Raw genomic sequence first — 12,246 nt, forward strand, 5'->3', positions numbered from 1 at the left:
CAGGCAATTTCTGAAAATTTTCCTTAGGAAAATGAACATTTAAAAGTTCATTTAAAATGAACATTTAAAAGATAATTTCTTGGAAGGCAGGTGTTCATAAACATGGTAACTCAGAATATTTTATGGGTGAATAACTTATACCTAAATATTATGTTTTTTGTCTTTTGCAAATGTATCCAAAAGAATACTAGCCATATCTTTGCATGTATATATCACTTTATAAAGTGTATAAAGCACATTCATATGTATCATTCCTTTATTAAAAGTTTATTATATAACCATTATGTGTCAGAAAGATCATTTCATCTGATCCTCACACAGCTCTAAGGTGCATAGGACAGGTGTTATAGATTATTCTATAATCTATATGAAATGGAAGCCTAGTAATTGCCCATGGGAGGGGCTGGGATCTAATTCAGAATTTATATTCCAAATTCAGCACGTCTCCATTCAATCACTTTTGCAAATGTTGGCAAATAATAATTTCATATTAATTTAATTTACATATACTTCCTAACCTAGGACCTGGCAGGTGGCAAGAGCTCAATAAACATAGATATACATTAACCATTGCATTTTTTTACTGTTACAATTCATTCAACAATATTTATCCATGAGTCTCAGAACAGAAACATTGTGCACCTTGGACTTGTTCTTGTCTTGGAATATCAAATTTGGTGGCACTGTTCTGTGGAAATAAACTTCATTGCATCCATCAAGGGATTCCATAGCGGGACAGGCTCAACATCTGCTGGATGTTGGGGGCAATAAAAAAGAAGATAGAATTTGATTCTCACCTTCAGGATATTTACAGTGTAGCAACACATTATTCAAATTGACCAACGTTATTAAGGACTTACTTGTGCCAGTCCTACACCAGATTTGGTGGAGAGTTGACAAGGAATAAGAAAAGATGCTTTCTCTGACAGAGCTCATAAGATGGTGTAGAGATAAACACATGCACTGCTAGCATAATAGCAATAGAACAGTGAAAACTGAGTAGAAATGTTGTAAGTGAGTAGACGACATTGTGAAACCTTCATGCATTTCAAGTTGTCTCAGATATTTTTAGAAGAGGTAGAAGGACATGGACTGATATGACCATGAAAGGTCTTTGGGTATCGGAAACTTTAGCTGGGTTCTGAGAGATGGAGAAAGAAGAGGCCCCCCATATGAGAAACACAGTATGGCTGGGGTTGATGGTGTTAGTGGTGAACATTAAGGAGCAATGCCATTGGAATCGGGGCAGATGTGGAAACTCGTGGAGGAGTCTTGAGAAAGAAGGGGATGTCTATGGTAGAAGGACTTAGAAATCAGGCAGAGGAATTTCTCTTGATTAAAGAACTCAGAGATTGAACTGCTTGGTTTGCTTCTAGCAACCAGGTCATATCCTTGGGATGTTATCAGCTTTCTCCAAAACTTCCTGCCTCCTAGGGAGTTTACGGTGAGAGGATCCCTAATATACTGTATTTTATACCCTGAGCTGGCTGAAGACTGTTTAAAGTTACTGTCTCCCTTTCTGATGACTGACTTTTCTACCTCCAGCTAAATTGCTCTATGAGGATGAGAGTGAGTGTTGTATTTTGTAAGGAGAACCAGTCATTTTCGATCTACACAGGGCACAGATGAGAAAAAAATATGCTTTAGTGGTAGTAGGAGGGATTTGAGTTGGACACAGGAAGCTGTTCCTGTTAGTAAGACTTGCTGAAACATCAGGATATATTCCTGAAGAAATCTATAGAATTTTCTCTCCTGAAGATCTTTAAGAATGAGAGACATGTACCTCAACTACCTGAGAAGAGAAATACTTTACTGCTAAGATATGCATACCCTGATTATGAGTGGTTAAAGCCTTATATTCTTTTCTGCCCTATCTATCTATGCCTCTGTTTTTCAGTTCCATCAGCACCAGAGAACCCCAGAATATTTATATTACCAAGTGGAAAACACCTCAATAAGAATGAAGTTGTGATAGAATTTAGGTGGAATAAACCTAAGCATGAAAATGGTGTGTTAACAAGATTTGAAATTTTTTATCATATATCCAACCAAAGTGACTTGAACAATACATTTAAACAATGGATTGCCGTCAATGTCATTCCTTCAGTGATGTCCTTTCGACTGGAGGGCATGAGTCCTGGGTACATTGTTGCTTTCCAGGTACTAAAATATGGGAGTCTTACCTAGTGCCACAGAGGGTTAATATATACAAATGTACCATTATAAATCATACAGATGTTAATATGCAGAGCATAAGTTGAGAATTCCTACTCTTTAATAACTTGAAGTGCACTGTGATCAGAGGGGTCAAGTGGGCAGCAAAAATGTACAGGAAGGAGAAAACAGCTTGGGTAAAGAACATCTCAGCAACTTTCTGGCATTAAGGGTACTTTTCAGATTCAGAATAAAGCAATATTTGTCAATGGTACCATGATTGTATTCTTATATTCTTAATCTCATTTGATCTCATATGGTGAAGAAAAACCCCATGAATACCAATTATCAAAGTTGCATGACTAGGAGGTGATATACCATAATTCAACTCATAGACTCCTTTATAACCACATCAAAACACCCCTGTGAACCATCTAGATGCCCTGACTTGGTAAATGTCAATAAAAATAAAAGCTGAGGTTCTGCATGGTTGGTATCTCACAGTTACCACTTGTCTATTGACAGAGCAGAAGAAGAACATCAGTTAAGAAAAAAAATCTATTGTCATTGCATTTTGATAATTTAAATATTTAATATGAAATAACTTTTCACTTATGATAGGAGTCTTGATGATTTTCATATCATTAATTACTATACTTGTGACAATTATACATATTTGGAGTTAATTTCCATTTCTTTTTTGGAGAAATGATGTTTTCAAGATTTGAGTTTCCTATGGATTTTTTTCTTTTAATAAAATTCTAATTTAATAATTATTTTGATAATTAGGCTTACATATACTAATAAAAATATTAAAGATAATTCATATTATTTAATTTATTCTAGTTAAATAAATATTCTGGCTAAGTATATCTGTCTATATGTAGGCAGTTTCAAATTTCAGTCACCATAAAACATGCAAAGTGATATGTATGCATGGATATGAATGAGTTCCATTTAACACTGTTCTGTGTAAAAAGTTAAGACTGCTATATACAAATGTACCATTATAAATCATACAGATGTTAATATGCAGAGCATAATAAAGTGTATTTAATGCTAGACATATAATAAAGGCAATTCAAAGTTCTGTGATTGAGATAGCACATATACAAGTTTTGAAAATGGTGATGATTTGTTACTCAATAAAAATTTGACTGTCAGGATGTGGAGTGAAACAATGGAAAGAAAATTATGCAAACTTTGGACGATTTGTTTGTTATGCCTCTTTTTACATTTTTCATTATTAGATGAATTACTTTAATTATAATCCAGGTCCAGTTTCTACTCCTAGTAGTTGTAAGGATCAAAAAAGAAAATAGCTGGGCATGGTGGTGCATGCCTATTATCCCAGCAGCTGTGGAGGCTGAGGCAGGAGGATCACAAGTTCAAAGCCAGTATCAGCAACTTACTGGGGCCCTAAGCAACTCAGTGAGATCCTGTCTCTAAATAAAAATATAAAAAAGGGGTGAGGATGTTGTCCTGGGTTCAATTCCTGGTATTCAATATCCCCCTCAAAAGAGATAATATATATGAAAATGGTTTGAAATGCATAATTATTTTTTTAATATAAGTTTAATTGTTTTCTTTTATAAGTATCCTTTTAAAAATATAGTAAATTTAGTTATATGATACTTTTAGCTATTGAATTTAAGATAAGTAGAAATTTATCACAATTTGTATAGTTTTATTTCTGTTGTGTTCTATGTAACCTAATCTTGGAATTAGCTGAGATCTCTTAGTTATTTTATAAAGTCCAAATGACAAGAAAAGATTGTACATATTCAAGGTGTATAATGTGATGATTTGATATGTGTCTATGTTGTGTAATGACGATCAGAATCATATTGATCTACACATCCATCGCCACCCATGCTGTACATTAAATTTGCAGATGTTTTCAGAAATTAGTTTTTCTTTTTCTTTCTTTGCAATAGAAATTATGCTATTTTTTGAACTTTTCTATACCCCCAAACAAAACAAGACAAAAAACTAAGAAATAAAAAACCCAGCAACGTAAGTATGGGACCATATATTTATTTATTGCCATATACTTAGGCTTAAGCAGCTATTTAAAATTATTGATATCATGTATCAGGAGTGAAAATAAGACATTCAATAATTTGTCAGCCTCAGAAGTTATTTATTCCCACAGACAACACTATTGAATGTATCCATTTGTTTCCTTTTCTTTCCTTTAGGTTCGAGTTTTCACATCTAAAGGACCTGGACCATTTTCTGACATAGTAAAGTCTTATACATCAGGTATTTGTTATCTAAATCTGTGTAACAATTTAAAGCACCCTTACCCCATGGATATCTTTAGAGATATGAACAGCAATTCTGAAGTTGAGGTGAAATAAAATAATCAATTTTCTCATCACCAAAATATCTTTGAAGAATCTAGGGTTAGAAGGCTTAAAAGTTTTCATTGAAACTATTAGATGAACCCAAAAGAGGCCAGTGGATTTAAAAACCGCCCGATACTGGCTCAAGAGACTTTGCTGATCTGATTTTCTCATACATGATTTTCTCATACATCTATTTGTTTTTCATTTTCAGAAATCAACCCATTTCCTTACCTCATAACTCTTCTTGGCAATAAGCTAGTGCTTTTAGATATGGATCAAAATCAAGTTGTGTGGACATTTTCAGCAGAAGGAAACATCAGTGCCGTAGGCTACACAGCCGATAACGAGATGGGTTATTATGTTCAAGGAGACTCACTCTTCCTCCTGAATTTGCAGAATCGTTCCAGCTCTGAAGTACATTGCTCTGTAATTCTTTTGAAATGAAGGAAGTGGACTATTTACATATCATATTACCTTATAATTAAAATAAATGGCCAGTGGTTGAGCTCCTAGGATTAGAGTGACTGAAAAGGACAGATACTGTATAATTATTTAGCTACAAAGACTATAGATTTGGGCAAATGTCATTCAGGATTAATTTTTGGTTACTGTGTTTAAGGTGTTATGTTAGAATCTGAGGACAGAGAAGTGTGTTAGCTTTCTGAAACGGGAACAAATACTTAAGGTAATCAACTGATAAAGTCAAAAGACCTATTTTGGCTCACGTTTTGGATATTTCAGTCCATGGTCATTTGCCCTCTCCACAACATTCCCCTCCAAACCCCTGCTTTTGGACCTGTGGTGAGGCAGCACATCATGTTGGAGTGTATGTGGTAGATCAAAGTCAGCTCACCTCCTGGCCAAAAGAAGTAATGAGGAAGAGACTAGGGTCCCACAGTCCCTTTTGAGAGCATGCTCTCCCAGTGACCTAAAGACCTGCTACTAGTCCCCTTTTCTTTCATAAAGATTCCATTAGTTCCCAATGGCACTGTGAATTGGGACCAAGTCTTTAATGCATGGGTTTTTGGGTGACATTCCAGATCCAAACTATAGGGAGGGATTAAAAAAATTACAGGCTTTGCTCCTAACAAAACTGGTCTAGTATTAGTCTGACATCAGGAAGCCATTGCTACACAGTAATTAAGAGGGCAAGTTTTGGGATCTGACTAGCCGGAATTTATTTCTGGTTCCCTTCTGTGACTAACAACAAGTTATTTAACTTCTGTGATTAAATAGTGCTTCATCATAGGGTTCCCATGAAGATTAAATGAGAGAATCTATTAAAACACAGCACAATGCCTGGAATGTGGTAGGCATTCACTAAATAATTAGCTAATATAGAAATCAGACTAGTGTAACTGGTAGGTTGTGATCAGAATATACAAGCATCACAGAAATGAGCGTCAATCCAGGCTGAGGTGGTGGTGGTGGTGTGGGTAGAATGGAAAAACATGTTGGGCACAAGGAAGATGAGCCAAGGGAAGGTAGAGAAAAGCAGAGAGAGAAGCAAGTGCCAAGGCATTCCAAGGAGCATGCTCAGGAGCTACAAATAGAAGGAACATGCAGGTAGGGGGTGACAGTGGAGGGAAAGTAAACAGGCGGCAAAGCTGGAGAGGCAGGCAGGAGTCCAAGCATTATGAACCTCCTTTACCGTGCTAAAGAGTCTGGTATCAAGCTGGCAGCCAGCAAGAAGCCATCAAAGAAATTTCATGGGTCATAAACTTGGTCGAGTTATATTTTAGAAAGACCTCTTTGTCAGCAGTGTATGTCATGACTTGGAGAGGTAAAACTGAGACAATTAGGAAGGAATCTCAGAAATCCAGGCAGGAAATGTTGGGCTTGAGTTAGCCAGGCAGTGAATTGAGAAAGGTGGAGACACATTTGGGAGATATTTAAAGTAAGATTAGTTCACTGTGTATAGATTTGTGAGGGAAAAAAAAAAAGTGAAGGGGAACCACGTTTGTCCTATTTGGTTCCTCGGGTGAATATTGGAAATCCATAAATATATAAAGGGCAAGAGAAAAGGAGATTTTGGGGTATGGCAATAAATTCTGTTTTATGTGGTCATCCATGTAGAGGTGTTCAGTAGGTAGTTTGATATTTGAATTGGTAAGGGATCTTGGCTGAAAATGTGAATTTTTAGCATTGGTCTGTGGATAGTAGTTGAAGTCAAGATAGTTGAAATTACCTAGGAAAAATACACAATATAAGAGGATGGCTCATGTTACAATGCTACACAATCCAGAATTATTGAGACTTTGGATGACAAAGGAGAAGTGCAGTAAATAAGTGATATGGATAATTACAGAAAAGACTTCATATTAAAAAAATTAACAATATCTTTTTGGCTGTGTTCTTTACCTAACTTTAAGCTTTTCCGAGATGCACTGGTTTCTGATATCACAGTTATCACAATTGACTGGATTTCAAGACATCTCTACTTTGTGAAAGAATCACAAGATGGAATCCAAATATTTGATGTGGATCTTGAACACAAGGTGAAGTATCCCAGGGAGCTGAAGATTTGCAAAAGGAATTCAACAATAATTTCTTTTTCTGTATCTCCTCTTTTAAGGTATGTTATCCTATCTTTTTCTGTTGTGATGAAACCAATGTCAACATATTTAATGTAATGTTTTTTGGCTTAATATTAGAAAACGAGATGTTTAGCATTCTTTGTTCACTATATTAACTTAGAGTCCATAATTTTGCATATGAGCTCATAACCACAAATATGTAATTTTTATCCATACAGAAAACTTGACTAACCTAAAATTAGGCTAATTACCAGGAGGAAACCAATAGTAGAATTTTGTACTAATGGATCTAATAATATCATAAGTTGGTAAGGACAAAAAGAGGACTGAGACAGTGATAGATGATAAGGAACAGGTGTACAACAGGTGTTGCATAGCAAAAGCTACCCTGGGCTCAGCCATCTTGGCTTAATTAATGTCTTCATCAAATGAATTTTAAGGTCTCTACTAAGCAACTGAATAGCAATTTACCAGGCTGGAAAGACATATTTTTATTTGTTCCCTAATAAGTTTAGGCTCTTCTGAAACCAGATTGTTCACCAGGATACTTGTGTTAAGAATAGGAACAAATGAAGAAAATAATGGAGATGGGTATAATTAAACATTAGAAAATTTACAGCCATTAATGATATGTAAGTCACTTAGACTATAAGTATCTAAGTTAATTATGCACCAAGGCTTTAGTTGTAAATACACTAGTTGAAAAATCATTAGAAAATGGTATGAGTTGGACTTCTTGTGTCTTCCCCAGCTCATAACATTATTAGACTCTTGGACATGCTCTCTCCTAAGGCTGCATTTGTCCTCCAATTATACAAATGGTTGATCTTCATTAGAATCTACTACTTGAAATGATATACTTTGCTTATTAAGTTGGAGGGACTTTTTTTTTCCCCTCTGTAGTCGCTTGTATTGGACAGAAGTTTCCGATTTGGGCTCTCAGATGTTCTACTACAGTATTATCAATCACACCTTGCACCGCATTCTGCAACCCGCAGCCACAAACAAACAAAATGGAAGAAGTCAATGTTCCTGTAATGTGACTGAATTTGAGTTAAGTGGAGTGATGACTATTGATACCTCTAAACTAGAAAAGCCACGAATATACTTTGCTAAAGGGCAAGAGATCTGGGCCATGGATCTGGAAGGATGTCAGTGTTGGAGGATTGTCATGGTTCCTGCCATCCTTGGTAATATGCTTACGTGTGCACATAGATCTTCACCAGTAGCAGGAACTCTTCCTGTCCCATTAAGAAGGGCTTGAATTCCACATATACTTAAAGGAATATGCTTATGGTATTTGCTCTGGATTATGCCAACTGTTGTAGAATTCAAATCAAGTTGTATACAGGCAAATTGTATGTAGACGTTCACATAATTTTCTAAATCAGTGTTTTAAAAAGATCTGTAATTAACAATAGACTTAAAATTTAACAAACTTAACTATATATTCTAAGCATGCTACTAAATGCATGCCCCATTTAATCTTCTAATTCTTAGGTGAGGTAGGAACTGGTATCTTCATTTTACAGATGAGAAAACTTAGGCTGAGAAAGGAAGTTCCAGGGTCACAGTTAATAGAGAAGTCAAAACAGGGCCAACAGAGATGGTCTTACCAGCACCCTACTCTATTTCCCCTTTGATTCCACTTTCAGTATGAGTCGGTCAATATGCAGCATCTATCTATTGAAAATTCAGACTTACAGAGGAAATGTTTGAAAGTCTAAAATGATTTGGGAAGTCTCCTAATTAGGAGTAACTCCATCAGAAAAAAATAGACTCTAGCCCATATGCTGTTAACAGTCTTCTCTTCATTGTCCAATATAGAAATCACAGGTGACATGTGATGATTTAAATTTAAATGAATTAAAATTTAAGAAATTAACTATTTACTCTCTTAGTTCTACTACCCACATTTCAAGTGCTTCAAAAGCCAGAAATGGTTAGTGGTCACTCTACTGGACAATGTGGGCATAAAACCTTTCCATTGTCACCGGAAAGTTCTCTTGGATAATACTGGAATATAAAGTTAAGTTTTGACATTAAAAACGTGTGTGTGTGGTGGGTGTTGTTATTGTACATTTGGTTTTATAGACATGTCTCCTGGAGTCTTTTAGAAACAATTCTATATACTCTCGGTAGGATTAAAAGTAGAGATGATGTTTTGAATTTCTCCTCTTGTCTCTGTTTTTTGTGACAGACTCTTTCTTTGATCAAAGGAGTTACACTACTTTGAGCACTTTTTTTCCCACACCTCTACCTTGACCTTACATGTCCGTAGTTTAGCAAGTCCACCTTTAGCAAAAATCCTACCAAATTAGTTTAGAGAAAACCCTACTCTTGATATCTGATCAAGTTCTTCATCCCTACTCTTGATATATAGGCCCGGCTGATCTTTAGCAAGAATCCTGTTAGGCTAGTGTATCAAAAATCGTCTTACCCTTGATATCTCCTCAGTAATTTTCCACCCACTAACTCTCTCGTTCTAGTTGGCTATAAATCCCTACCTATCTTTGTTGTATTGCAACATCTGTCTTCTCTATTACAATATTGTGCTAGTCTTAAAAATGTGTTTCTTATTTTAATAGGTGTCAGAAAAATCTTTTCTCTAAAATCAGATACACGAGGATTATCCAGTGAGCCCTTATGGTATAGATAAAGAACAGTCTTTCGTAAATTCACGATTAGAATCCATAATCCTAAAATTAGAAAATTAGATGCCTTTAGAGATTATTTAGCTGTCATGTTGAAAGAAAGCCCCTCCATAAAAAAAAAAAAAACCTTTACTGAACACAGGTTTATAAAATAATTACTACTTTATAAGAAAATCTATTTTGGAACAATTCTGAAATTAGATTTTTTTCTTGATATTTAGCCAAAATCTTTTCTCCATTTCTTCACTGATTTTAATCTATAAATTTATAAAAAAATAAATTAGTCACTTTTTACTTGATTGCCATTTAACTATGTAGAGATGGTGTCATAGTCCATTCTAAACATTTTCTTTAGAAGAAAAATGTATGTATCTATAACTACTCTTCAGTGACGTAGCTTCTAGGACTTTCTTTGCCTTAGTTATCTTCTTGTTGTTTAACTCCAGTTAATTAAATGTCACCCCCATAATAATATGTTGTCCTTTTAACATGTCCCGATCAGTGCAGGGGGACTCTGACTTCCTAGGTCTTTTTACTGAAGATAAAAGTAGCATCAAATCTTTGAGTTTTCTACTGTTTAAAAAACTGATAATTTTTTTTTCACATAAACTGTTAGTAAACCAGTTTTCCTTTATTTGTTAATTTATAGGGTTTATTTTAAACTTGAATTTGGGATTTTATGTTTGTTTCTACTACATTTCAATTCATTTCCTGATGCTGTTGTGATACTTTAGAATTTCAAGGTAGTAACTGAACCTGCTGGTGACAGTGATAATTGTGTATTATCTGCAAATATCTTTAATATGTTTATCATGCATTCATTTCAAACTATGGATAAAAACATTGAGTAAAGCACTGAGCCTGGGGCCTATTACTGTTACAGATTGCTATTGTTCGACTTGGTGTAGCATAAATGGTTTTAAATCCTGGCTCTGATCTTAATTAACTATGGCCCTGAGTATATTATTTAAGTCCTACAAATCTCAGTATACATTTTCACAAAATGAAGCTGATAATAATAGCATTTACCTTATTTATTGACTTTATGTGGAGCTAAAATGAGAGAATACGTCATTTAGCCAAGTAGTATAAAAGTATTTTTTTTAATATTGAGAAATAGAAAGACTCAAAACTTAGCACTTAACAGGAAAAGTTGAGAGTAGAAAACTAAAGAGGTATGATTTGTTTTTTATGTTTTTATTCAGCAGAAAAGACACTGGCTAGCCTAACTGTGGGTGGGGAATTTATATATTGGATCATCACAACAAAAGAAAACACCCAGATTTATCAAGCAAAGAAAAGAACTGGGGCCATCCTCTCCCAGGTGGAGGCCGGAAGGAGTAAATGCATCTTGGCTTACAGTTCAGTTATGCAGCCTTTTCCAGGTAAGAAAGTCACAATCAGCTTGTCCCCTCCTCTAAGGACTGTCCTTCTAGTCACTTTGTTATGCTGTCAACTGTGTTCCAAACCTATCAGTCTTTAGGTTTGCCCTGGTCACAAATTACCTCTGTGTGTTTGCACAGCTTGGGTTGCAGAGTCAACTTTAGATGTGGGAAACCTCTGACTTGAATTGTCTCTGTTTTTTTCTCTTTTCAGTCACAAAATTTCTCTTATTTCTGTCTTTTTTCTACTTTACTGATATTTTCAGCTTCCCAGTGGTGTGTAAAAGCATTTCATAAAGTCCCAGTTATTTTTCAAGGTAAAGTGCTATATTTGTTGTAGTATGATGTAGTATGCATTATATATTGAAGTGTTATGTGCTAATATGTTGGGGTAATATATAGTGCCATTTAATATGTGTAAATTGGTGTTGCCATTTTTACTTAAGTTCTTCTCTCTCTCTTTTTCTCTCTTCTCCTCCCTTTTTTCTTTCTCTCCTTTGCTGTTCTGCTAGGAATTAAATCCAGGGCCTCATGCATGGTAGGCAAGTGCTCTACCATTGAGCTGTAACCTCAACTTTTTATCTTTTTTTTTAAGTTGTCACTGATGAAATTTTTAGTGTGTTCCTCTAGTCCTGCTTTTCCCATGACCTCTTTGAATTTATGGAATTATTTTTAGGAATGTATGTATCATATTAAAGCAGAACTAAATATTTTCTACTGGGAGTAAAAGTAAACTTTAAAGAAGCTGAAAACCAACAAACAGAAACAAAAACTGCATTGCATCATCTCCGGTGACATTCAAATCTCAAGCAATTTGAGTTTTTTTTTTTTTTTAATCAAATTCTCCTCGCCATTAAGGTTCAGGTGTCTTTCTCAATTAAACATTAATCTCTCTTAGAGAGTAACAAAAATGAATGAAATAACTTCCAGTGCTTAAATATATTGTTTTAAAATATGTAAGTTGAAAAATGTAAGAATTAATAAACAGGCTTACTTCATATTTTGGTGAAATAATTCACTTTTCACTATAAGAATACTAAGAGATTTAAAATGTTTATGGGACTTATGGTTTCTGATCCAGCATTTTAGAAGCTTGAAAGGTACCATTCTTCCCTAATAGTGAGTAAAAAGACTCCCACCTTAGAAGTCCATTGATCTGGTCTGTCTG

General features: G+C 35.0%; 1 protein-coding gene across 3 annotated transcripts in view; it reads left to right on the forward strand.

Annotated features, from left to right (window-relative positions):
• The window catches only part of Ros1 (ROS proto-oncogene 1, receptor tyrosine kinase), a 125,297-nt gene that overhangs the window by 59,934 nt on the left and 53,117 nt on the right, over window positions 1-12,246 (forward strand). For 2 of the 3 annotated variants that reach the window (XM_078019335.1, XM_078019336.1), the window contains exons 22-27: window positions 1,898-2,160; window positions 4,356-4,419; window positions 4,717-4,919; window positions 6,878-7,080; window positions 7,946-8,232; window positions 10,902-11,081. In XM_078019335.1, the coding sequence (XP_077875461.1) occupies window positions 1,898-2,160; window positions 4,356-4,419; window positions 4,717-4,919; window positions 6,878-7,080; window positions 7,946-8,232; window positions 10,902-11,081 (1,200 nt within the window). The remainder of the gene's footprint in view (window positions 1-1,897; window positions 2,161-4,355; window positions 4,420-4,716; window positions 4,920-6,877; window positions 7,081-7,945; window positions 8,233-10,901; window positions 11,082-12,246) is intronic. The other variant, XM_078019337.1, reaches the window with a different exon arrangement.

Source organism: Ictidomys tridecemlineatus, chromosome 8 (genome assembly GCF_052094955.1).
Source record: "Ictidomys tridecemlineatus isolate mIctTri1 chromosome 8, mIctTri1.hap1, whole genome shotgun sequence".
NCBI classification, from domain to species: Eukaryota; Metazoa; Chordata; class Mammalia; order Rodentia; family Sciuridae; genus Ictidomys; species Ictidomys tridecemlineatus.